This window comes from Vulpes lagopus, chromosome 4 (genome assembly GCF_018345385.1).
Source record: "Vulpes lagopus strain Blue_001 chromosome 4, ASM1834538v1, whole genome shotgun sequence".
Classification (NCBI taxonomy): domain Eukaryota; kingdom Metazoa; phylum Chordata; class Mammalia; order Carnivora; family Canidae; genus Vulpes; species Vulpes lagopus.
In genome coordinates, this window is record NC_054827.1 from 51248502 (window position 1) to 51275576 (window position 27075).

The following is a 27075-nucleotide window of genomic DNA, read 5'->3' on the forward strand; positions in this document are numbered from 1 at the left end:
AAGGACAGCTGGAATTCTTCTTAGCAAAGATAGTAGAAAGATATTTAAACACGTAAAATGAAAGCATAAAGATAGGAATGCGTACACAGAATCGTTTTCGGTGGAGGGGAGGGGGTAGTGATGTCCGTTCATGGGGCCACAGTCACCTTTTTGGGATTTTGTCCTACACTAGAGGAGCAGTCCAGTATTGGATAAAACAAAAACCAAAACAATGAACAAAATTATGCTCCTAGTCGGGACTGTGTTGAAGCCCCCCAGGGCTCATGCGGGCAGCTCTGTCCACAGGACACCCCTAACTAAAGCCTCAGGGGATGCCTCTGAGGCATGCCTCAGGGGTCCCTGCAGGTCTGGTTTGTCCAGCAGATAGGGGACGGGGGGGGGGGGGGGGGGGGGGGGGTTGGTGGTGAGTCTTGCCTGGGAGAACTCAGCCTCCCATTCCATGAGACCCTTCTCCATTCCGAGAGATGGAGTGTGTGGGTCTCACTTGCAGGGGAGTCTTCCTGTGACCCCCCCTTCCCCTTCTGCAGAGGCGATGGCAGCAGAAGGATGGCCCAGAGTGAGCAGGGAGGTGAGCCCCCCACATCTTGTAGTGGGGCACGAGGGGAGCACCTGCCAGGCCATTCCCGAAGGCCCGGGCGGGCTGAACCTTCCCCCTGGCCCTCAGCAGCCCCCTTCACCTTGAGACTCCAGCCCCCACCCAGAAGACCAGAGGCGGAGGCATGGATGCAGCATCTGGGCCCCTCCGAAGGGAAACCACTATCGAGGCTCTGAGGCCCAGGCAGTCTGTGATTTAGTGAGTCTCCCCCCACTCCCAAATTTAATTACAAAAAAAGGGGGGGGATGCCTGGGCGGCTCAGCGTTTGAGCACCTGCCTTCGGCCCAGGGCGTGATCCTGGAGTCCCAGGATCGAGTCCCACATTCAGGATCCCTGCCTGGAGCCTGCTTCTCCCTCTGCCTGTGTCTCTGCCTCTCTCTGTGTCTCTTGTGAGTAAATAAATAAAATCTTTAAAAAAAAAAAAAGGGGGGGTTCCCCCAAGAACCTCATCTTCTGTATCCAAACCCAGTTCTCCTGCTCCAAGGGGAGGGAGGGACGCTCTGTTGTGCCCTCAGGTCCACTATGTCGGTGGGGAAGCTCGTGTCAGCCATTATTCTGCGGCCCATGTCTGCTTGGCTCTGCCACCGTGGAGGCCACCACACTCAGCAAGGAATCCTTTTCCACTACTGCCGCCAGCTGCAGAAATAGGGCAAGGGCTAAAATCGCATCAGGTGCAAGAGGTGCCGAGGCAGCCACTGCCGAGGCAGCCACCTGTAAGAGGTGGCCCTGGAAACAGGCCCTGGCTATAGGCCAGCCCTCCCCACGTCTGGCCCTATGGCCTAGGGAAGCCACCCAAGCTCTGGAAATTTCTGTCTCCTCCTGGGCAGAATGGGATCTTATAAGGGGACAGGAGGCATACTGCGAGGCTCTTAGCACAGGGAAGAGTTGAGGCAGGTCTCTAAGAGCCTCTGTCATGTGTCCTAGGATTTACCTTCTCGTACCTTCCTTCCTCCTTTTCTGATCACAGGAATGGGGTCTCTCAGCATCTCCCCTAAGGCAGCGCCACTGAATTCTTAATTCTCACTGGTACAACTATTTCCATGTCTGTGGGGACGGCCCCACACCTGCAGCTGGTCCCTGACCAGCATTTTTAGAAACAAGCAAATCTGATACGTGCACTTGCCACCTCCTGTCCAAAGCGAGAGAATTACAAACAGAGCTTCAGGAAACCCTGACCGGCACTTGATGAGGAGTCCTCACTACCAGCCTTCCTGGTGTGATCTGCCCCCATTTCACAGACAAGCAGACTGAAATCCTGGTGAGGCTTCATAACTTGCCCCCGGCCTTGCAGTCAGATCTGTTGAATTCCACATCTCTGCTTCTCCACTTACAAATCTGCCTGTGGACCGTGAAATTCAAAATCTCAAGAGTTGATTATAGAAGAGAAAGACAGTGAATTGCTCCTGATGGGTTTTTTTTTTAATTTTCAACTTCAAAAACTTACTCATAACTAGGGTTGGATATATTTTAAAGCTCAGTGGGGCTAAGGGAATTATTTTTTGTAAGAGCCGTAAATGAGCATTCCTTCGTGAGCACACACCTCTCTGAGCTGTGGGTCCTCGCCCATACCATGGGGGACGGGGAGTTGAACCCATGGACCTCCAGAGTCTCCGAGTCTCTTTATGGTCCTGGGACTAACCTCCCACTCATGCATCGGCTAACAGGGTTGGTCACTCTTTTCCCCGAAGCCAGCCAACAGACATCCTGCACTTCCCCGTTAAAATCTGGCATCAGACTCCATGTGGGCCTCTGGACGACATTCTTGGGCAAAGGAGCCTATTTTTCCTTTTTTTTTTCAGCTTGGGCCTAACCCTCCTCACTTCTATCCTGAGATAGGAAAATGGACTGAGCAGGCAATAGGGAATTTAAAATGAGCTGGGGGGAAAAAAAAAACCCTGCCACAATAAATCGCATCGCAGTGGAGATCTCTATCTAACCAGAAAATTCTCAGCCCAGACAATGGCTCATTTATTTCCAACAATATTCAATACAACAGAATTCCAGGCCGACAAAAGGATTTCTACAGGTTCTCGGACTTGGTTGCAAAGGGATTTAACCTACATAGAGAGAGCTGTTCAATTATAGATTCCCAGGCGTGAGGGAGACCTTTGTAAATAAATTGTAAGGGGGTCTGCTGCAAATGCGGCTGCTTCCCCGGGGGAGCGTCTCACCTACCAACGGTGCGTGCATTTGAGGCAGAAGCACCATGGCCCTGCCTGGAGGACGTTTGGGTAAATATTTGGGTAGAGAGGCTGCTGCTGGGATGGGGAGCAGAGCCGGCCATCGGAGGAAGTGACCCTCTCTCCAGGCCCGCGGATGATACATTTCTATAAACATCCAGGCAGGCAGCCTCTAAGGACGCCCGGGCTTTCCAAACACATTTCCTATTCCCTGGTCATCCTGGCCGGGAAAGAGCAGGCCGCGAACAGGAGGGCAGGGAGGGGGCTGGAAGCCAGCCTTCTAAATTTAACACGCAGTGGCTTTTAGGCCGAGTGGATAAAAAATAAATTCCAGTGCTTAAAGCTCTTATCTTTGTTTACCATTTCCCCAAACAGTACGTGACCTGGGCTCTGACTCTTGGACTGCGTGATGGAGACGCACACCGGAATGAGCGATGGGGCTGCGGGGGGCGGAGGTGGGGGTACCTAGAGCAAGGGGATCACTTTCCACCTTTGTGTGACACCTCCTCCGCCGGCAAGTGCTCCGGGATCCGCTAGTGTCACAGGCTGTCCCTGGGGAGCTGGGGTGGGGGTGGGGGTGGGGGGGTGGTCATGATGCTTCGGACCATCCTAGACTCACGCAGAAGGCCCCACAGGGCCACTTGCAGTCCCTCCTGATGAGGGATCCATGAATATCCACCAGCGACCTTTTCAGATGCTCAGCGACAGCTTTTGACAATCTCCAGCGGGCCTAGAGGCTGCCTGTTTCATTAAGTTCTAGTCATTTGAAAATCCTTGCCTGTGTTGCCTCAAAATCATTCTCCCCCGGCCTTACACCATCCGGCCTGGGTCTGCCGCACTAACTAGAGGAGCAGCACATGCTTTTCCTTTGTCACACGGCTGCTGCTTGGTGGCATTGCTTCATACCTGCCCGTGGTTGGCTTGGTTCCCCCCCCCCCCCACCCCAGTTCTTGCCTTGTGCCTGTGGAAGTGCTGCACCGGCCCCAGCTCGCTCCCACTCACTCCATCCCCTCTCCTGTGGTCCTCGGTGAACCCCCCTGCTGCTGGCTTTGGTCTCCCCACCCCCCCTCTCAGGTGACTGATGCCATGTTCTTTCCTGGTCCTTAATCTCTAATCTCTGTGGCTGTGTCTGGGAGATCCGAGACTGTCCAGAGTCCCTTCCTTTCCAGGCTCTCAGCCTCCTTTCCTGGGCAGCCCTACAGTTCAGGCCTCAGCACCCGGCTTTCCTTTCTGACCCCCATCCCAGGGGACTCATCTCCCTCTGTGTGGCTGATCTAGACACCATATCCCCCGGGGCCCCTCCCCCACAAGCCTGCCAAAGCGGAGCTCTCCTGGAAGGGCAGCCTCACCCGGATGGTCCTCTTTCTATCTTTTGGCCACCTGGGAATGAAACCTAGGGATCACTTTCATCTCTTCACTCCCTGCCCCCTTACATCCGAAGACTCACCTCCCCTGGCAAGTCTCCCTTTAAAACTACGGGGACACAGGGACGCCTGGGTGGCTCAGCAGTTGAGCATCTGCCTTGGGCTCAAGGCATGATCCCGGGCCCAGAATCGAGTCCCTGCAGGGAGCCTGCTTCTCCCTCAGCCTGTGTCTCTGCCTCTCTCTGTGTGTCTCTCATGAATAAATAAGCAAAATCTTTAAAAAATAATAAAATTATGACTCTGTATCCGGCTGCACATGAAAATCTCCCAGGGAGCTTTAGGAATACTACCAACTTCTGCACACCAATCCATCAATTGTTGCTGAATGTTTCGGGGTGGGGCTCCAGCCTCAGTGGGGAGCAGCCAAGATAGAAAATCACTGCTCATACTACTTCCCTTTCAGCCCCTTGCCCACTCTGACCACTGCACTGTTATCCGAGCTCCGAGCTCCTGCCCGGACTATTACAGTAATCTCCCATCTTCTTTTCCTATTGACCAGCTCTTCCAACTATCTTCATATACCATCGTCAGAGCACAAAATACCATTTTCATTATGTCACCTCTACTCATCAAACCTTCAATGGCTCCTTATTACCATAGTAACAAATCTCTGAACAAACAAGTAAACAGTGTCCCAAATACAGAGTGAGTTGAATGTATGGGGTTGTGTCTTGCCACCACCCCCTCCGCCATGCCCTCACACTCTGCTCGGGGCATGTCACACCCATGTCATAGACATACTCACTATCTATGTAGGGAGAGAGTGAACAAAAACAATTTCTCCGCAAATTAAATGCAAAACCCTCTCTCCCCACTGCAGAGATGGTGAGCTAGGTGATCTAACTGTAATTTATTTAGGGGCTTATTTCTTTAAACATCATATACAATCGGCTATTAATGGAGAGATCAGAATCCTAAGTATTACATAACAGCAGATAATCCAAAGACTCTAGTTGATTTGGGAATGTGTTTTATGCTTATGAGTACTTATGTCTGATAATTGAGACCATTTTTTAAAACCAGGGGATTAGATGTGTCTTGTTTGTCCCTACCTCCCCTTTTCTCTATATGCCCCCACTAGGGATAAATAACTCTGCTCCCCAAATAATACACTATTTCTTCTCTCAACCCTTTCCTGGAATACAGACAGTGGTTGGGTTTCAGCGTGTTGGGGAGGCAAGTGGAAGGAAGCAGGTGGAGCCCCAGGGAGATTAATAGAGGGACCTGACATTTGTGTCAACAAACTGCTTTTCAGCTGGTTCACCACTAAAATTTTAGGCAATTGGTACAACCAATCTGTAAAACTGTCCAAAATATCTACTAAAGCTGAACATACTCTTCCCTTACGACCCAGCAAATCCATGCCTAGGTATACACTCAGCAGACGTGTGGACACACGTCCACCACAAAACACATACGAGAATGTTCAGCTTTATTTATAACGGCCCCAAACTGGGATAACTCAGAGGTCCAGCCACAGTTGAAAGGATGGACGCCACGAGAGTGGACGCCCTTCAGCGCCACGCCACACCATGAGTGTCCAACACACAGCACCACGCTCAAGCAGGCATGGGCAAAGGCCTACATCCTGCGTATTCTGTTTATGTACAGATTTTTAAAAGGCAGAGTAATCTCTTGTGTTAGAAGGCAGGATAGTTGGGCAGCCCCAGTGGCTCAGTGGTTTAGCGCAGACTTCAGCCCAGGGTGTGATCCTGGAGACCCAGCTTCTCCCTCTGCCCGTGTCTCTGTCTCTGTCTCTCTCTCTCTCTCTCTCTGTTTCTCATGAATAAATAAATAAAGTCTAAAAAAAATTCAAAAAAAATAGAAGGCAGGATAGTGGTTGCCCTTGGTGGGGGGCCTGGGACCGGATGGGGTCACAGCGGCGCTTCAGCATGCTGGCAATGTCTGGTGTCTCAAGCTGGCCGTGGGTACACAGGTGTGCTCGCTTTGTTAAAAGTCACTGGACTCTGCATTTTAGCTTGTGTGATATTTTTTTCTGTATGCATGTTATTCTTCCATAAAATGTACCTAAGGACAGCAGGTGGGGGGGGGGCGGTGAGGGAAAGAGGGGAGAGGGAGGGAGGCCTAGGCAGTACAGCATGAGGGACAAGTCCTGGAATGTGAAGATCTGGATTTCATTCCGACTCTGCCATTCACCAGCTGTGTGACCTTGGATGAGCCACGAATCTCTGAATCTTTGGTTTTCTTCATCTAACAAAAGTAGGCAGCAAAAACTGCCCTACCTACCACATGGTGCAGTTGTCGTGAGGACCAAATGATACAACAGATGTAAAAGTCCCTCTGTGCACAGTAAAATATTGCAGGAGGCAGAGCACTATTGTTATCTTAGGTCTCTGAAGACAGGAATTCCTGCTGAAAGTCAGGGACATCAATAAAGCTCAACCCAGGGCCTTCGGTGGTGAGGGCTAGTGTGTGTGTTTGTGTGTGTGTGTGTGTGTGTGTGTGTGTGCGCGTGTGCATGCACGCACATGTAGGCGGGTTTATGTTCTTTCATTACGATCTCCTCACCTAATCCCTTAATGGCCTGGCCTGCAGAGTACAAGGGCACCTGGAATAATCCACAGGTTTATGTGGACGGGTTCTGTCTCCTTTCTTGTAAAGTGGGTGTAAATAGATCCCATACACAGTCTCCTAATTACTTTCTCTAAGGTATGGATGCATGTCTGCATCTAAATCTACCAAATGCTTTCAATTAGCATGCAGAACTTTCTGGGCACTGGCTAGGAAGATCCCCCCCCCCACCTTCTCGTGGCCCACTCCATCCCTCCGACCCCCACTGCTTCTCGCCCCAGCCTGGACCAGCTCAAGTGGGCCCATCCCTGGGCTCTCAAGCCAGCAAGTTAGTGTCTCTGTTTAGAGAACTGGTTGGCACGGAGCCCAGGTCCCCGCTCGGGCCTCACCGCAGGACTGCGTGCTCATCTGCGGGGCTGGTCACGAGGGGAAGGGCTCTTCTGGGCTGGTGGTCAAAAGGGCAAAGAAAAGGTTGCCACATTTTCCACGGTTTGGTTTCATATTCTCATCTTATGTTCCCCAGAGAATGAGAGCGAATAGAAATCTTTATCCTTCATACAGGCTGTATGGCCCCTGGCTGGCCCCAAGCCGGAGAGCCGGGTCTTCGGGGATGTCACGTTCCCTGCTTCTGGAGGGCAAAGGCTGGCACAATGGAGCTCACTCTCTGTAACACTGCATCTGGTGACAAATGCCACATTACCAGCCCTGTTCGCTGCTGCTGTTACTACTGCGTGGGAAAGACCAAACTGAAGCCGCCCCCACTTCTGTTTCCTTTAGCAAAATAAGAAAACGTTAATTTTTCTATTAAGTCCCTGAATCTCCAGGAAAAAATCTTTTCGAAAGCAGTGACATTTTGTTTTCTGTTCCTCCTTAATTCTCCATGTCCTAACTGCACACGCATACAGCATGTGATGTATGTGTAGGTGTGAGTGACTCAGGGGAGGGGCGTGTGTGTGTGTGTGTGTGTGCATGTGTGTGTGTGTGTGTGTGTGTGTGTAGCTCTCAAGAAAATGGCACACAAGAATCTAAATGTAGCCAGAGGACATGAATAGGTCAGGGCAGTATTATTTCCTATTTAAAAGGATTTATCCATAGATTTTCCATGAGGTTTCCTTAACCATCAGGTTTTTCCATTGCATTTAAATATTGGTTTACAGATCTAAGCGGTATGATAAAAAGACAAAGAGACCGAGGACCTTAGAAATAAAAAGAGAGGGACTCGTGAGTGGCTCCATGGTTTAGGCCCTGCCTTCGGCCCAGGTCGTGATCCTGGAGTCCCGGGATCAAGTCCCGCATCGGGCTCCCTGCATGGAGCCTGCTTCTCCCTCTGTCTCTGTCTCTGCCTCTCTCTCTGTCTCTCTGTGTCTCTCATGAATAAATAATTTAAAAATCTTAAAAAAAAAAGAAAGAAAAAGAGAAGTTACTACCCACTGAAAATCAAATATAGGTGGAAAAAACCTTCTGGAAAATTTGGATTGAAAATGTAACCCATGAGGCACAGGTTCAGTTTATGTTTTACTCTATATTTCCCCCAATAGTTAGTAATCAAATATTTACTATTTAATCCACATTTCCCACTATTGGATATTAATAAATATTTAATATTGATTTTCAACCTTCTGAGAACACAGCTATTTGTTTTATGAAATAAGTCCCAGCTGAAATAAGTTCTATAAGATTTTAAAATCACTTTCTTCCTTAACACATCCTTATAGAGTCATTTAACACACGCTGCAGAAGGCCCGGTGCTACAGTGAGCTCCCTGCCACCCAATATATTCAAATGGAAGGATTATCTGCTCATTTGGTGCATTATGTTTTCCAGAGACCTGTCACCTTACCGGCTCCTTTGCCCTGCCCTGCCAGCTGGGCAGGACCCCACTTTACAGACCTGGTGACCTGTTGGTGTTGCCTTGGCAACTGGCCCCAGGCCACAGCCGCCTGGGGTGCATCCAGGGCCGAGACCCTGGCGGGACACCCCAAGTGGGCACCCCGAGGCATGGCCAGCGTTGGGGACAGCAGGACAGGTTGATTCTGAGTAATACGGGGCCGTGCAATGGAGTCAGAGCCCTCGGGATCGCTTTTTAATGTTATCTTCTGGCAACACAGAAGCTTAAAGTGCTTCCTGGCTTGAAATGAGAGGCTACTCTGCTCAGACCCCGCTGGGTTCTCCTGACATCCCGGGGCCAAGTGGGGACACCAAGGGTCTGAGCGCCAAGGGCCACAGCAAGGGAGGAGCTGGGCCAGAAGCCTCAGCTCCCGGCTCCCAGCTCCCGGCTCCCAGCTCCCAGCTCCCAGCTTCCAGCTCCCAACTCCCAGCTCCCAGCTCCCAGTTCCCAGCTCCCAGCTCCCAGATCCCAACTCCTAGTTCCCAGTTCCCAGCTCCCAACTCCCAGCTTCCAGCTCCCAACTCCCAGCTCCCGGTTCTCAGCTCCCAGTTCCCAACTCCCAGTTCCCAGTTCCCAACTCCCAGTTTCCAGTCCCCAACTCCCAGCTCCCAGCTTCCAGCTCCCAGGTCCCAGTTCCCAGCTCCCAACTCCCAGCTCCCAGTTCCCAGGTCCCAGCTCCCAGCTCCCAACTCCCAGTTCCCAGCTCCCAGCTCCCAATTCCCAGCTCCCAGCTCCCAGCTCCCAGTTCCCAGCTCCCAGCTCCCAGCCTCCTGCCTGCGATGCTGCTGCTGCTATTTCAAACATTTGGGGTGAGCCGGCCAGCCTTTTCTTCCAAGGGAAAACGTTTTCTTGACTAAGCTACCCTTCCTTTCCCTTTCTCACTTCGAGTGAATTCTACACCACTCCCCCCGCCGCACCCCCCACCACCAGCATTTTTTAATTGTGTGGGTTTTTTCTAGATGCCAAAGAAAAACACATCGCGCCCATAGAGCATAACTACCTTTTCTGTTTCATTTCTTGCCAGCCCTCCACCAGGTCCCACGCCCACCACACTTCTTCTGACTCAGCCCGAAAGGTCGCCCCGCATGGGAGGGCTTTCTGCCTTCTGTGCCCGGAAAACTGCCAACTGTCCTACAAGATCCGGCTCCAAACCACACCTCTCCCACTCGGCCAGCCTCGCAGAACCATTTTTAATTCTTGAGCGCAGCTCCAAGTCTGTGCATGGGGCGACTCCACACGCTGTTGTTATTTACATTTCTATTTGGTGTTTTAGCTTTTTGCAAAGGAAAACTTTAAGCTGTATAAACTCAAAGGCCACTTGGGAGAACTCGGTCCCCCTCACCCAGCACCCACAAGAGTCTGCTGCGGCCACTCTGCTTCTGTTCCTTTCCCCACTTCCACATTTAAAAAAAAAAATCCCAGATGTCCTATCATCTGTAAATATTTCATTCTGTTTTTTAAAACAGAAGGGCTCTTTTCCAAAACGGGCCCACCATCCTATCATCACACTGAAAACCAATGAACCATAATTTCCGAAGTGTTTCAAATATCCAGTCAGGATTCAGGATCCTGTGATGGACTCATGGATTTTTTTTTTTTTTTTAAGACTTGTTTGGTGGAGCCAACATCCAAACAAGCCCACCTGCTTTTCAACTGGCTTCTTCTTATTCATCATAAAGATCTCAGTTTGGGCAACCCTTCCTTCTGGCAGCTTCCTTGATCCCGAATGTCTGGGAGGTGTGGCCTTCTCTGTTCTCCAGCAGAGTCTCATGCTCACCACTCCCTAATCCTTGCTGTTGGTTCGCATCCTGAGATAGACCATGAGGTCCTGGGAGGGTGGGAAGGGTCTGCATGTTATGAGCTCTATGCCTAGTCAGGGCCTGGCCCACCATAGGCACCAACTTAGCATGTGTCCTAAAGATTCATGAATGAATTAATTCTTTTTTTAAAATTATTTATTCATGAGAGACACACAGAGAGAGGCAGAGACACAGGCAGAGGGAGAAGCAAGCTCCCTGCAAGGAGCCAGATGTGGGACTCGATCCCAGTACCCTGGGATCACAACCTGAGCTGAAGGCAGACAGACGCTCAACCACTGAGCCACCCAGGCGCCTAAATGAATGAGTTTTCAGAACTGTATCCTGGTCCTCCCAAGTCCATTCTAGAACACGTTCTGCATTCAGGATAACGATTAGCTTAGAAGTCTGCTTCCCCAGAGATCCAAGACTTGCTCATTTGGGGATCCTCAGCACCTAGCCCGGCACCTGCCAGGTAGCAGGGGTTCGGGGCAGGATTGCTGAATTAAAACATGGGTTTTCTGCTTCACGTTCTAGCTATGTGCTTTTGGTTTTGAAGGCTTTCCTCTCTGGGTCTCATTTTTCTCATCTCTATAATGAAGAATTTGGATGCATGCATGATTCCCAAGTCTTTTTTGGGTCTAATTTGTGATTCTGAGCAGGGGCCCAGCGTCACCGGGGAGTCCCCCATTTGCCATACACTTGCTGCCCTCTGCTGGCAGGACTGGTGCAGGACCCCTTTATCCCTGATTTTCCCGAAAGAACTAGGTCCAGGCAAAGGTCCAGATGGGTGGACTGGTCTGTCAATGGGACAGAGACTTGAATTTCATTGCTTCACTTGGGTTTGATTAAAATGTGCAGGCGCGAGCCTCCCTCCGCCCCATCTGCCCACTCCTCCCACGGGAGGGATCACAGGTAGATGGCCGAAGGGCTAATGAGTGGTCTCTCCCTGGGGCTCACACTACAGTGGCCAGTGGCCGAGCGGGATGGGAGAGCTGGTGCCCAGGCCCCACCTCACACCCACAGTCGAATCCTGGGGGGCAAGGCCCAACCATCCTTAGACATTAAAAGCCACCCCACTGCCTCTAATGTTCAGCCACCTTGAGAACCACTGGACCAAGCTGATATTTGCATGTGGATCTCGAGCCAACAGCTTAGAAGCACAGGAGAAAGCTCATCCAGAGAAAGAATACACGAACCCTTTGACTTTATAATATCCAATTCCCCTAGGCTGCTTTCAAAAGTTTTCTTTCTCTAATAAATGCTGAGAGCTTCCAAATCACAAATTCTGTTTGGGAAACCGATACCATCTACTGTTAGGGATGCTGCTTCCAGACCTGGTTTCTCTTTGAGATATAGTTCTGTATTTTGGTGCACAGTGCCACCATTTCTTTTTTTCTTTTTTGCATTTTCTGCATTTGTTACGTCTCCTTGGGTCGCAGATGACAGAAGTAGCTGTTGCTGAGGCCGTTAAGTGAGAAAACACTGTGAGAGGACTGATCCACCCACCACCCACGAGGCTACTCATCCCGGAGGGTGGCAAGCAGAAACCAGGCTCTAAGGGACACCAGGGAGCCTTCTCCAAAGGCAGAACATGGTCACCAACAGTTCATGACTCACCTGTGTTCACTTTCCACCCGCTTCTCTCTCTCCGCACGCGATCCTAATTCCAGACAGGTGCCCTTGGGTCAGAGGCTCACATCAACCATGGCCTGCGTGGCCAACCACGCAATTGTTTTATACAAAATGAAAATATGTGGCCCCTCATTCAAAAGGCAGGGGAGAGTGCCAACAACAGTAGATACAAATGTTCTCCCTTCTTCTTCTCTAGCATGAATCTTACCATTCATCTTTCTATCATGCAATGCCAGTTTTATTATTTTTTTTAAAAAGATTGTGTTTACTTATTTGACAGAGAATGACAGAGAGAGGGAGGGAGAGAACACAAGCAGGGGGAGCGGCAGGCAGAGGCAGAGGGAGAAGTAGACTCCCTGCTATTGAGCAGGGAGCCCAATACGGGGCTTGAACCCCGGACCCCGGGATCATGACCTGAGCCGAAGACAGATGCTTAACCGACTGAGCCACCCAGGCAATGCCAATCTCAAATGTAAATATCAGAGCGTTTAACTCACATGCAGAATCACTGAAATGACACAATTTGTATTTTGTGACTCACAGGCCAGGAGAAACAAGCACAAATCAAACCACTAAACACAGAAAGGAGAACAGAGGTGCCCAGACTCCCCCAAGGAGGCTCTCCCCACACGGGGATGCTGCGTGGGCCGAGGAGTCAGGCCCTCACGCGTGTTTAGGGGCCCTGAACCCTCCTGCCAGCCACTAGACCCTGGGGGGCAGCCCCGTGGCCGGCTGCAGGCCCGAGTGGCTCCCGGGGGTGGAGCAGGGCCCCCCAGGGGCCATCCACCGACAGCTGGGGGCTGCAGCCTGGACGGGCCCTCTGCGCTCCTCAGGGAGGGGAGGTCAAAGAAAGCAACGCCCCGCCGAGGCCTGCTCTTGCATCAGCAGCTATCTGGGGCAAGAAAGGAGGCTGTCCCCTACCAAACAGGGGACCACTCAGGCTCTGTAGGACACGGGGGCGACAGGGAGGATGCGGGGAAACCCAGCAGAGCAGCGAATAAGCCTCCATGACCCCATTCCGACCCTCACACCCACATCCTGCTCCCAGCTCACGTCCCATGTGTCCCTTCCTCTCCCACCGGGGCACAGTCCAAGGGTCACTGAGGTCCCCCCAACACAGGGTGCTGGGTCAGGCCTCTCCACACCTTCGCCCTTTAGTACCTAATCTACATTTCCTGGCCTCTCCTGCTCTGACTGGCGAGTAACGAACTCTCCTTTTCATTCATATTTTTCATCATGGCAACTTTATTTCTCCTTCTCTGCTTCGCCTGTTCATAGCTTTTGACCATGTTCCTAGTTCCTTTTCTTGCGGATTTATAAGAGCTCTTTGGGTTTGTCACTATTCATCCTGTGTGTTACCAGGACTCTTTTTCTTTTGCTGCGATGTCACTCTGCGTCTCTTAACTTTATGACATACCAGTTACCGCCTCCGTGGCCGCCCCTCCGAGGCTCGGTTTCTCATCTGAGAGATGGGGGAGCAGCTGCCTCTTGGGGTGCAGGGGGGACTGACCCAGGTCGTGTCTGTGCTACACGCAGCCACCAGGCTCCGGAAATGCTCCTGGCTGCACCTGCTGCCACTGCCCTAGAACCAAACCTCTCTGTGTGACACTCAAAGACCCCCCAAGTCCCAGGCCGGGCCGGCTCGTCCTCGGTCACATACAGCACCATGGAACAGGGACACCAGGACACGGGGAGCGCCGGCCTACACTGTGCATTTGCGGCATCTCCATGTGCGAGTCTGCTAAGCGGGAGTGGGACTCTAATGCTAATGGAGAAGCCAGAAAGGCTGTGTGACTCGCTGTAACTCGACTTTCTTCCTTTGTCACAACCCCACCACCACCACGACCACCATCACCAGACGGCCCTTGACTACTGCAGCCTCCAGGAAGGCCTGCCCTACCTGGACATGGTGATTGCGGAGACCTTGAGGATCTACCCCCCGGCTTTCAGGTACGCCCCGCTCCCCATCCCCACCCCGAACCCCACCCCAGCCCGCAGTCCTCCAAAGCCCCTTTGGCATCACCGTCTAGGATCCTCACTAGACATCAGTCACCCTTTGTGTGATGCCAGACTCGAGTCCCTGGAGGGCGAGGCCTGAGCCTTGGGTTTCTCCGTATCCCCTGGGGTGCAATAGCTTCCAGAGAGTAACCCTAGCAGTCAATGTCTGGCTCATTTTCCTCTACCTTAACCAGCTTCTCAGAGTGTCACTGGTCTTTTCTTAACATGACCTTCCTCCCCAACCCAAGACCATCTCCTTGGCCTCCCAGCCTTGAACGGCTTCAGCTAGTCCCCCTGCCTGCTTGTCTGTTCATCCATTCGTTCATTTGGCAACTATTTATCAAGCCGATGCTATTCCAAACACTGGAAAATCAGCAGATGAAACTCCTGCCCTTGGAAGTGATGCTCCAGGGGGATCCTTTCAAGGTCTGGAAGGCATCTCCTCATTCTCCCAACAATTCACCCCGGCCCCTTCCATCGAGGTCCAACCCGAGACTCACAGTTCCAGGCACTTTGCCTGTCCTCCCCCAGCATCTTTGCACAGACTGTACTTTCAATTATATTCTCGGACACTTCTCAACCCCTCTGCAATGTTTCACCCGGGGACACCCACTCACACTAACCTGTGAGTGCCTGGAGAGCAGGAATCTGGTCTTCTGCTTCTTTCCAACTCCCCCTAAGCGAGGCAGTCCATGGAGCACAGGGTCTTAACTTGGGGCCCCAGGCCCTTAGGGAGGGAAACAGTGGCCAGACTTCAGTTTCTAGAAACAGAAACAACACATAGCATTTAGCCTGTACATCATAATTTCCACTCTGCATGCCTATGAATTCATATACCATATAATCCAGAGGGAGGTCCCTTTAGCCATTTTTTATTTATTTTATTTTATTTTATTTTACTTTATTTATTCATGAGAGACACACAGAGAGAGGCAGAAACACAGGCAGAGGGAGAAGCTGGCTCCCTGCTGGGAGCCTGATGCGGGACTCAATCCCAGGACCCCGGGATCACCCTTGGGCTGAAGGCAGATGCTCAACCACTGAGTCACCCAGGTGCCCATTTTAAAAAGAGAAAATGTGGATGCTTTGAAGGTGTCTCAGAATTATATTCCAAACCAAAAACATCGTCAAGAGTGTGATTGTAGCTCTTGTCCAAAGCGTTCAGACCCAGAGCAAATATAGAGAATTCTGGAGATGTGCGTGAAATCGCATGGTCCTCAAGCACACAGGCTTCCGCCCCTCAGAGCAGTCAGCCCCGGGGCCTGCCTTGCTGCTCTCCTGCTGCTGCTGCTCTCTCTTAGTGCCTCTCCTGGCATTAAGACCGACTTTACGGGCCTTCTCTGATTTCCTTGGGAGCCATGGAGCAAACTGTCATTCAATCTTTGTTTTTTCATGATTTATATCCAGCTTCCTTCCAAGAGAACTGTGGGCAGCTGCTATACACATTAAAATGAAGCTCCAAATAAGACATTCAGTGATAGAACAAAGGCTGTCTAGGGGAAAGAAGCCTTTACGGGACCCCAGAGAGGGCCGATAACTGGGGTCAGGTCCCCACTCGGTTGCAGAGGCTCCTGCCAGAGAGGAAAACCAGCAGAGTTGAACAGTCGTGTTCTCTAGCGAGAGGAAGGTCTATAAAGTGATCAAAGACATGTCATTTCCTGGATCTAAACCCAATCAAGAACTCATCGCAGGAGACCTGGTTGAGAGGATGTGTTGAGTGACAAAGTGTATAGGTTCTTCGACACCAAAATGCTCTGATCGATTCTCCCCGTGACCCTTTATCAACAGTACCGTGTAAAAGGCAGCTGGTGAAGGCATTGCTCTGGGGAGCCAGGGGCTGCTGGTCCCACTCCAAGGCAGGCCAGAAACTAGGGAATTCGGATGAACCGGTCGATCCCCTCGTAAAATCACATGCAGTGCCAGGCCTCCATCATCACAGAACAAATTTTGACAGAAAGCCACGACGGTCCTCACATCCATGCCCTTAGTTTGCTGTGTGATCTTGGGTATGTTCTGGGCTGCTCTGTGCTTCTGCTTCCCGTGTGTTCAGTGGGCACCCAGCGTCTGCTTGGCCCACCCCAAGGGTGCACTGACAGTGGACAGAACATCTGAAAAGCCGGACACTCTAAGTGGTTGCCATGCAAGGTGTGAGGTGCAGAGAGGAAGGCCCGCCTTCCAGGCGAATGGCCAGCTTCCAGCCCGCTCCAATCCTGGGCGAGCCGTGATCTCCTGGGCCTCACCTTCCTCTGTACCTACTCCACCAGAATTTTTAGCCATATCAGCTCTGCTGACTTCTCTCTGCAAGCCATCGTTATTCTCAGCCAAATGAGAGGCCAATTCACTTCGGTCCAGGCAACAGATTTCCGGGTGAATACAGAGAGAATGGCGAACTGTATTTATTTTTCTTTACTATTTTAATCTCAGAAAAGTGCATTGGCTTTTTCCAAGCCCTGACACACCTTGACAGATAACCATTATCCACACAAAAAGCTCAGAATGGCCCCTGTGGAAAACATCCCAACTCTTGTTGAAGTGTTATCAATGTGAATCCAGGATTCTAAATGGTATAATCCAGCAGATTTTTCTATCCTTATCTATGGCCTAGCCTAGCGAGACAGGAGGCCCCACTACATACAGAAGGGAAAGCTTATTTTCTGGCTTCTAGGGGGTCTTGGATCCTGGTCCAGGATATTTTCCCAGTAAAGATGAAAAAGAAAAGGATGTCACAGTATAGCCTAGTTTGACCCTTTAGAACCGAGGCTGTGGACATCAGAGACCCCCACCTGCTTGCTCTGATTTGAGCACCGGCGTTTTGCCACCAGCTCCAAGCACATGTTAATTGCATTGGTAGCTTAAGATCCGAATAAGGGTCCCCCAGGCCTGGCCTCTCCTGTTACATTAAAGGCTCCTAACCAAGTGACGAATGCTGCAAGGAGCCTCGGGTTGCTCTTAATTTATTTTATAAGCAAGAGTAAAATATAATGATAATTAGTATAATAATTTTATCTCCCCTACGATATTTAGGAAAGTCCAGTTCTACAATCTGAAATAAAAGCCAGCATAGATAGTTTTTCATTTTAAAGTAATTATCTGTATCACAAAAATAATATGCTTATACTTTAAAAAAATCAAAAACCAAAAAACCTAAACAATACAGAAGGATCCAAAGAACTGTTGGCACTTCTGGCCCCCTGCCATCCTCCACCCCAGTCCCTTGGAAGATATCATGGCTGAAGTTCAAGTATTCTTCCAGAAATTTTATGTTTATATGCAAACATCTGTGGTCTAGCTCTTAAAAATACAATGTAAATGGGATTGTGCCGTGGCGCTTGGTAAACAATCTGACCAGAAGTTTTCCCCTCTAGTAGAAATTATCCATGGTGATATAGACAGTGAATGGAGATCAGGGGCCAGGCCATTTATTTATTTTATATTTTTATTTATTTGAGAGAGAGAGAGAACGAGCTGGGAGAGGAGCAGAGGAAGAGGGAGAGGGAGAAGCAGAGGGAGAGGGAGAAGCAGAGGGAGAATGAAGGAGAAGGGGAAGCAGAGGGAGAGGGAGAAGCAGAGGAAGAGGGAGAAGCAGAGGGAGAATGAAAGAGAAGGAGAAGCAGAGGTAGAGGGAAAGGGAGAAGCAGAGGGAGAATGAAGGAGAAGCAGAGGGAGAGGAAGAAGCAGAGAGAGAGGGAGAAGCAGAGGGAGAAGGAGAAGCAGAGGGAGAAGGAGAAGCAGAGGGAGAGGCAGAAGGAGAGGGAGAAGCAGACTCCCTGCTGAGCAGGGAGCCCAGTGCTGGGCTTGATGCCCGGACTCCAGAATGGTGCCAGGAGCTGAAGGCGACGCTCCACCGACGGAGCCCCCAGGCACCCGCTGGGCCAGGGCAATGTGACCACAAATGGCAGATGAGGGGGAAGCGTGGCTGGGGAATGACCCGCAAGCGCCCCCACAGGAAGAAGCCCTTGGGAGGTACCTGTGCCCCCCTAACCAGGCCTGAGACAAGCTCTTCGGGCTTCACGCGTGACGGCATTTCATCCAAGGCCGAATGAGTCTAAGGAGCCTAGAGGCTGCAGGGTCGTGAGCAGTAGGGCGCCAAGGGCAGGGGGTGGAAACCATCCTGGTCACCCCTGCCAGAGGGCCGGGCCTCCTGTCCCCGTCTCCCCCTACACTCTCCTCATTGCCGCTGGCCATCAAGGCAGGGGTGACCGACGTGTCCCCACAGGTTCACACGGGAGGCGGCGCGGGACTGCGAGGTGCAGGGACAGCGCATCCCCGCGGGCGCCGTGGTGGAGGTGGCCGTGGGCGCCCTACACCATGACCCTGAGTACTGGCCACAACCGGAGACCTTCAACCCCGAGAGGTGAGCTCTGTGGGCCTGAGAGGGACGCGAGTGGGAGGCACTTGGAGGTGGCCAAGGGGAGACAAAGATGTAGCAAAGTCATCCCCAAACCGTTAAAAGTCCTAGCAATCAGACATCTGAGAGACAGGATTGCCAAAGGAAATAACTGCACCGGCTTTAAGGCCCCAGAGAGAATCCAGAGATTTAGCATTTCGGCAGCCTGACGTGCAGGCAACTAGGCAACTTCAGCTGGGCGTCCTGTGTGTCCCAGCCAAGAAACAGGACACGGGATCCTATTTCAGGCGTGCGCTGGAAAATAACAAAACATCATGTCCTTTAAAAAAAAAAAATTGGAGCTTGTTCCAAAACAAGAGTAATTAACAAAATTTCTCCCTGAATTCATGGGATCCAGCTGTGCTAACATGCTAGCCTGGCTCCCCACGCCCCTGCCCCCTACTTGGGGTTTGGTTCTAGGCTCCCAGATTGAAAATGTCTGAGCAGGAGGCCACACCGTCCTCATCCAAACGATGGACACCCCTTCCTGGTGTGACCTGGCAAGTGGACACTGTGTCCACTTCTGGGCCTTCCAACTTCCTGTGGAAAGAGGCCACGACTCTCCCCCCCCCACCGCCCCCCATCACCGGGCAGCCGGACCTTGATAAATAATACCCCGCCCGCAGCAGCTCTGGGAGCACAGTGACTGTCAGGCGCCAGGGCTGCCGCTGAAGCCAGCTGGTCACTACGAAAACGGTGGCGGACCCCTAGTGCTACTGTCCTGGGGCCCACGGGGCACATGCTATTCGGTAGCAGGTAGACTTTCTGCAGCAGTTGGAACAGAGAAAGCCCCAGGGGCCCCAGTGTCACCGCTTGGACCAGGGAGGCAAGTGTGGGCAGGGGAGACAGCCGCCCGGTGTGGCAACGGCGGATAACCCGCGGGACACGGGACACGGCCTCCTGGGAGGGCCGGTGCCCAGGGAACCTGCGCAGGAAGCTGGTGGTGGCTGCTGCCCTCCGCTGGCTCACGGGGACTGAAGCCACAGGCCCAGGTGAGGGGTGTGGTTTCTGAAGACTTTCATCCTGGTGGATCCTCAGGAGCCTTCAGATCCACTAGCAATCAGTTCTTAAGGGGAGGGCCCAGTGGGCCTTCCAGGTGATTCAGTTTTGTATTATTTTTAAGATTTTATTCATTTGAGAGAGAGCATGAGCAGGGGAAGGGGCAGAGGGAGAGGCAGGCTCCCTGCTGAGCAGGGAGTTTGACGGGGGACCCCATCCCGGGCCCCTGAGATCATGACCTGAGCAGAAGGTAGATCTTAGCCTATGGAGCCACCCATGCTCGCCCCCCACCTGCCCGCCGTGATTCTTTTGCATCAGCAGTGCCCCTAGGGCTTTGGGACACAGAGCAGAGGGCAGGACTGAAGCTCGGGGATCAGCGGCCACCAGCTCCAGGGCCCCAGGGACAAGGCCATGGGACAACGGATTCTGTTGAGTGCAGTGGGGTTCAGGCCCACTTGTCAGGAGCGTGGCCTCCGATGAAGGGGTCCCTGGGCCACAGCAGTGGCTGACCAGGCCCCGGGAAGGGAGGCGGGTGTCCCCGGCCCACCCTGACCGCGTGACCCCGCAGGTTCAAGGCCGAGGCGCAGCGACGACAGCAACCCTTCACCTACCTGCCGTTTGGCGCGGGCCCCCGGAGCTGCCTCGGGGTGCGGCTGGGGCTGCTGGAGGTCAAGCTGACGCTGCTGCAGGTCCTGCACCAGTTCCGGTTCGAGGCCTGCCCGGAAACGCAGGTGAGCCCCTGGCTGCTCCGGGCGCCAGGGTGCGGGGTCGGGGGCTGGGTGGGGTGCTCACCCCGGCTCTCCCAGTCGAGTTCTTGGCCTCAGTTTCTTGATGAGTGTTTAGGGGGCTGATAACAAGAACCCCTTCTCCCTGTTCCTGCTGCATGAGGATTAAATGGGTCCACACAAGTGCTCAGGGGTGAGCCCGGCACGTAACCCAAGGCTGCATTCCTGTTACTACGATTGACTGTCTCTGTACAGCGAAGCTGGGCCTGCAAGGCCGCAGCTCTTCCCTCTTCAGCTAAGCGAGCCGGTGATTTCCCCAGGGTAGGTCTCATTATTCCCATTCTTCGGGTGAGGAGCTAAAATAAAGCTCACAGAGGTTAAATCACTTGCCTACGTGGACCGCAGGCTCTGTGAGGAGGGCAGGAACGTGCGTCTGTCGGATTCCCTGCTGGAGCCTCCAGCACCAGGCTCTGGGGCAGGTGCTCACGCATTCGCTGAGCGAATGTTCAGGAGCAAATGCAGGACTAGCCAGAGAGTGAAGAGACGGGCTCAAACCCGATCTGGCCCGCTCTGCACCCCAAGCCTTCCTTCTCCCTCTGCATCCAGCCACCTCTGGGCAGTGTCTGCTGTTCCCCCTCCGGCCTGAACACTGTGCCCCTTCGTGCTTGTCCACGGCTGGACGGGAGGGCACGGGGCGCAGGCGCTAAGTACGCAGCGATGAATGGTCAACCGTGGGATTCAGAGAGTGGCGCTGCCTCTGCAAACAGGACGGCGTCCAAGGCTGGAGACAGGCAGGGGCAAGTTGGGACCACAGAGCCAAACAGAAGAGCAGGCCCCCAAATGACTTGGGTGCTCCGGGTGCAGGACTTCCTTTTGGGGTTTGTCTCATTTACCCTTGATCTTGACAGACAGGACAGCAGCCAGACCGTGGTCCCAACACACTGCTTAGGCCTGGCATTCCCCAGCTCAAGAACCAGCCATGTTCAAATCGAACTCCAATAAACAAAAATATACAAAAAAAAAGAAGGAAAAAAGAACCAGCCATGTGTCCCCGAGCCTGCTGGATCTAGAGAGAGCCCGTCTGAGCCCACTTTGTATCCCCAGCCCCATCCTCCCACTCCAGGAGGGTTTCGCGTGCACTCGTCCCTACTTGGAATGCCATACCTCCCACTTCCCTGTCCCCAGACTAATCCCATCTTCCAAATCCTTTGGTGTTCCCTCAAATCCCGAGGTGGCCCCTGAGAAGTCTTGCCCACAAGGCTTCTCCTATTCCTAGCCCCAGCCCAGGTGTCCACTCCTCCAGGAAGCCCTCCCTGACTTCGTTAGCCCCATTTGATCTCCTTTTTGGGAGTCCAGTGGTGTTTCCAGTTTTTCTAGAGCGGTGTTAATACATTAGCTGCTAGTCACATGTGGCAATGTAAATTTTGATAACCAAATAAAAAATTCAGGGGATCCCTGGGTGGTTCAGTGGTTTAGCACCTACATTTGGCCCAGGGTGTGATCCTGGAGTCCCGGGATCAAGTCCCGCGTCGGGCTCCCTTTAGGGAGCCTGCTTCTCCCTCTGCCTGTGTCTCTGCCTCTCTCTGTGTCTCTCATGAATAAATAAAATCTTTAAAAATAAAAAATACAAAATTCAGCCCCTCATTTGCACTAACCATATTTCTAGTACTCAGTTGCCGCATGTGCTATTGGCTGGCTACCCCACGGGATAACGCAAGTTTAGTTCATCTTGTTTCTTGGTCATATAACTTGTCTCCCCTCAAAGACATCTGAAAAGCCCACCAAGGCCCCAGCACTAAGGCAGGGTGATTCTTCATCCCCTTAAAGGATTCACATTAACCACTGAACCATCGTTTTACACAGGGCTCAAGGGGACACCCTGCTTCTTGAGTACTTCTCTGGCTTTTCTTCCAAGTCCCCAGTCCACCATCAATCTGCCTTGTAAATTGGACATGAGGAAAGCTTTCTGAATGGCGGTGAGGCTAGACCACAGCACACGTGAGAAGGGGACAGCCACTCTCCCAAAGCCCCTTGGAAAGAAGGGGGCGCTGCTCAGTTACTGCTAGGGCACTGGGGAGTGAGATGAGAAGAGGTGAGAGAGTTTGAGGATTTACCCTTCACTTTCCAGTCATGTAACCTTGGGCAAGTTGCTTGGCCTCTCTGAACCTCCATTCCTTCACGTGCAAAGTGAGCTGCTACTACCTCCTACGCAGGCTTCTTGGGAGGACAAATGCAGGACTGAGTACCTTACTCACCGCAGTATTTTATTAACTTGGGAAAGAGGGTCAAGCACCAGGGTGCTGCTGGGGCCCCAGCACCCAGTGTCCCCGAGACACAATTTTGCTGGCTTCTCAAGGCCCTGCCAGGGAGGCTGCTTTGCTCACTCAGTATTGCTGTCCCTCATCTCCAAACCCCACTTCAGGCCCAGTTCCAGAGTTTTCCCGTAGGTGCGGTTAGCTGTAAGCCATCTATCCATCTCTCTTTCAGGTACCACTGCAGCTAGACTCCAAATCTGCCCTAGGTCCAAAGAATGGCATCTACATCAAGATTGTCTCCCGCTGACAAAAGCTTCATGTGGGAACTCAGAGTTGGGGGAAAATATCACTGAAACCATTGAAAGGGTGCCTGTCATGCAAATGCTTAATAAATGTTTGTTGCACTTAGTTTTGACTCTGCTGATGATATATGAGCCGCTGATCCACCTCGCTCAATCAGAGATTGCTGGTAAATAAGCAAAAATGTAATTTTGTCAAAATGAGCGTCTGGGGTTTTGAAGGAAGTCCTGGCCTCAGGATGGAAGAAGGAACCTACAGGGCAGAGGGACACGGGGACACTCAGTGAGCTGCCCTGATGGCACCAGCCCCTGGTGCACTTGTGGCGTTTGACTTAAAAAAGGACATTTATTGGAAGCCCAGCTTCAATAGTGACTCAGAAGCTTCCTGATGCTTTGATTTTCCTACATAGGAAATACTAACTTTGTAAGGTTTTAATGCACAGAAGAGAGGAACAAATGTACAAGGCATTGTGACTTCTCTTAATTTTGATCAAAGTGTCAAAATATAGAAGTGAATGTATTATAACTATCGTGTTGCTGAGAAGTTGAAATTCAACAAAGAGCTCACAAGTTGAAGCTCACACCTGCCACGAGCTGCATGTGGTCAGGGCTGCTGGTCGTCCCACGTCCCTGTGCCTCCGTGTCCTCATCTGGAAAACAGAGCAGCAGACCAGGGTCAGAGCCTCGTCCTCTACGTACCATCTGAGCAGCGCGGAGGGGCTAGGTGTCCTGTAGATGGCATCTTGGGCAGGAGTTTGTGAGCTCGGCTCCCAGAGGCTGACCTGCCTTTAGGCTGTTTCAGGAGAGCTGGCTCAAGAGGGTTCCACGTATCCATGGCTGTGGATGCTGCCTCTGCCGTTGGGCCCTCTCCCACTGCAGCTCGGAACACCCCGGGCTCCCCGAACGTCCTCTCCTGGAGAGCCCTCTTCTCACTTTCAGGCTTCCCTGGAGGCAAGAAGGCAGCCTGGACCCCAGCACGGTCCCAGCTCTAGGAGCTGCCCGGCCAGCCCATCACACAGCTCTCTCTGCACCCCTGCTGTCACCACTGCTCCTCTCTGCGACCCAGCCCTTTCTAGATGTCTGACCCTGGGGCTCACACTCACACTCAATGTGTGAGAAAGTCACACATTCCCATTCCTGGTGAGCCATCTGCCCTTCCTGATGGCTCTGCCTGTCTCCCGTCCCTGACCCTCTGTGGCCATCGCAGAGCCTCATCCTGCAGAAGGGCCCAGTTGAGCACCTGGCTCCCTCCTCAGAGCACAGCCTGTGCCCGGCACCCCCCGGCCTGTCAGCTCCATTGGCTGCCCTCACCTTCCTGTCCAGGTGCCTACCACCTTCAGACACAGCAGCGAGGCTTCCTACTGTCCTAGAATTGCTGGGCTTGGCCCCACTGCTCTTTCAAGCCACAATCCCCAGTTCTCCCGAAATGCCACCATTGATGCACAACACCAGCTACCAGGGCAGGAAATGGCATGGACTGGGCCCTCCACAGGACCCTTTAGCTGGATCCCAATCAGGTCCTCAGGACTAGTCATTCACACACTTGCCATGGGTCCCACCACCTCTTTGCACCGAGAGAGTTACCATCATTTTGACTTCTTCCCATCACAGTGCCCACCCCCTCCCAGGCTACAGCCTGGCCACATGGACCCCGGCCCTCTCTCAAATTTCAGGTCCAAGTTGGTATTCCTTCTGGCTTGCCTTCTGAAAGGTGAGCAAATCCAGCGCCTCTGCAGTCTTCTAGCTCAACTGCCTTTTCTGGAGCATGTGATCACCTCCACACCAGGCTTCTCCAACCATTCTTCCCACCCACACTCCCCACTGGACCATCCCTGCTGCCCACCACTCAGCTCCCAGCAGCCAGATAGTTAATGAGCAGGGGATCAGGTCCATGTAAGACTCAGCAGGCAAGCATCTGACTTAATGGTTCTCCCTGACACTCCTCTGGCTCCCCACCTCCACTGTAGTAGGACCAGGACTCAAATCGAAAATAAAATTTCAGGATCAGTCAGGGTATGGCAGAAATATCTTGGGGCCTCTGAAAAATCCTACCATGTACAATGAGGTGACCGGCCCTGCAGGTGGTTAAGGTAGTACTGTTGTTGCTGCATTTTTTTGGTCATATAATTCAGTTCCTCTATGCCTTGACTAGCTGACCTGGGTAAGGTTCCAGGGCACCCCCTAACCCTGGTCCAGAGATGGAAAAACTCAACAACCTTAGATCTGAGAGCTCCAGGATAAAGTGACAGAAGCGGAGGCGTCACGTAGAGTGGACACACTGTATTAGGAAGGTGGGGGTGGGCAAGAAGGGTGTAGGGGAGGAGGGACAGTCCACTGCTGAGGACCCAGAGACCAAACAGTACAGCCACCTCAAGACACGGAGCTGCCCTGCCAGCTCCTCCTCCCCCAGAGCAGAGCCAGCCAGTGCCCAGAGAGACTCCCATCAACTGCTGTGAGTGAGTGAAAGACGCACAGGATGCACCCACCCTTCCATGTCCACAACACCCTCTGCTCAGTAGTGAATCTGGGTTTTGTGGAACTTGGAACTACAGGGGTTGGGTGGGGAAAAAAAAATACAAATATGTAACTTTTGCAAATATAACAGAGATGTAAGACCATGTGGCCATATAGTTAGGGCCCCTCCTAGGGTTGTGGAAGGTGCCCCGGCAAGTGAGAGGCCCTGAACCTTCAGGCTCATCAGCTTCAGGATAAGTCCACACACAGCCCCCAAGGGCAGTAATGGGGGCTCTGTTATAGCCCAACACCCAGAGAAGTGCCTCTACCCAGCAGGTGCTCGATAGACGCTGAAGAATGAGCTTTGGTTGTCGTGCACTTCAAATAAATATTCTTTTATTTCCATACTCCATCGTGACATTTGCAGCACAGGTATCCAAATCTCACAGGAACAGAAAACCCATATTCAGAGGGTATCCAGTGTGCTTAGGAGATGTGGGAATGGGCATTCGTGGGCAGAGCCCTGGGGATCCCTGGGGGCAGCCCCTCATCCATGTCACCTTCCACTAAGTGATGCTGACCCCTCCAGGACAAAGGGAAACTGACAGGGCCACAGTGATACCACACAGTAGCCACTTGCTCTAACACCAAGATAGATGGGCCAGTTCCAAGGGCAGGAGCCCAGAAGAAGAAGGGGTGCCTGGATTAAAGCCAGAGCAACAGAGTGACTACCTCCTGGACTGATGATGGCTACTATGTCATTTTGACAAAAAATTAAACAAGATGCCACTGAGACCCTGAAAAACCAAATTACTCACTGCAGAGACAGAAAGTTAAATTTAAAATCAATCCATAAAATAGTATCTGGAAACTCTGTGCCTGGTGCCAATCAGCTGCAAAGTCGACAAAGAGTGTAAATAATAAAACTTTAACCCACTAGTAAAAAGCAATAACAGGCCCACCTATAATCACTTCTGGTTAGTCTACTAATGAGCCCAAAAGTGGCTTAAAACAGAACCATTATTAGTGAGATTAAGACTGTAACTTCATCAGGAAGTCAACATTAAATGAACAGTTCATTAAAAGTTTTTGTTAAAAAAAAAAAAAAAAAACCCTTCCCAAATAGCAACGCCAAGGAAGACATGCCTGAAAGGCACCTAAAACACCCTTGTGTGCTCACTGCCGGCTGCTAAAGAAAGACGCCAAGGAGAAGAGGGTGGAGGTCCCCGTCGTGGGCTTGTTGGAGCTGGCATATTGGATCACGTACTCCGGGTAGACCTGGTGCTTCTCAAAGATCACGAAGATGGAGGGGTCCGACATGCTGTTCACGCAGCTGTCATAGAAGTTGTTGCCAAGGCCCTCCTTGGCCGGGGGGCGGACGAAGGAGGCGTTGCCTCGGATGAACTCCCCGACCAGCACCCGGGCCAGGAACATCGTGTGGGACTTGGTGTCGGATTTGCTGTAGTGGTGGGAATAAGCTGCGTCTCGGGCAAAGTAGCTCCCTGCAAGGAAGGACACGTGTGGGCTCAGTGGGGTATTGGGGGGCACAGCCCACAGCCTGGCAGGGGAGGCTCAGGTGTCCTGTCAACCAGGAGACATTCCTGTCTCCCTGTCCTCCCTCTTTCCTAGCCTCTACCCTCACGAAGGGCATTAGGGGGAATCACCTAACTCTGAGACAGAAAACTCAAGTTCTGCCTCTCTCAAATCCTAAGGGTCCCCTGGGCACATCACTACTTAGCCCCTAAACCTCAGTCTTCTCCTCAGCTCTAAAATGGGGCTGTCATGCCAGCCTCATGGGGCTGGTGCAGAAAGGTAACAAGATCCCATACATGGAACCGTAGCCACTGGCAGCCTAGCAGAGATTTCTGAAGCTCAGCAAACAGGAACCTGCATCAGAGACTGCCACAT

General features: G+C 52.1%; 2 protein-coding genes across 6 annotated transcripts in view; one reads left to right on the forward strand and one right to left on the reverse strand.

Moving 5' to 3' along the window:
- Positions 1 to 22822, forward strand: part of TBXAS1 (thromboxane A synthase 1) — a 160910-nt gene extending 138088 nt beyond the window's left edge. For 4 of the 5 annotated variants that reach the window (XM_041753438.1, XM_041753435.1, XM_041753437.1 and 1 more), the window contains 4 exons: positions 13909 to 14000; positions 18265 to 18402; positions 20003 to 20165; positions 22647 to 22822. In XM_041753438.1, the coding sequence (XP_041609372.1) occupies positions 13909 to 14000; positions 18265 to 18402; positions 20003 to 20165; positions 22647 to 22721 (468 nt within the window). In that variant the 3' untranslated portion in view covers positions 22722 to 22822. Of the gene's footprint in view, positions 1 to 3150; positions 3683 to 13908; positions 14001 to 18264; positions 18403 to 20002; positions 20166 to 22646 lie in introns of those variants that run through there. The other variant, XM_041753439.1, reaches the window with a different exon arrangement.
- A 2719-nt stretch (positions 22823 to 25541) lies between these two features.
- The window catches only part of PARP12 (poly(ADP-ribose) polymerase family member 12), a 38452-nt gene continuing 36918 nt past the window's right edge, over positions 25542 to 27075 (reverse strand). Inside the window, exon 12 of the mRNA XM_041753870.1 lies at positions 25542 to 26669. Coding sequence (XP_041609804.1) covers positions 26344 to 26669 — 326 coding nt within the window. The 3' untranslated portion in view covers positions 25542 to 26343. The remainder of the gene's footprint in view (positions 26670 to 27075) is intronic.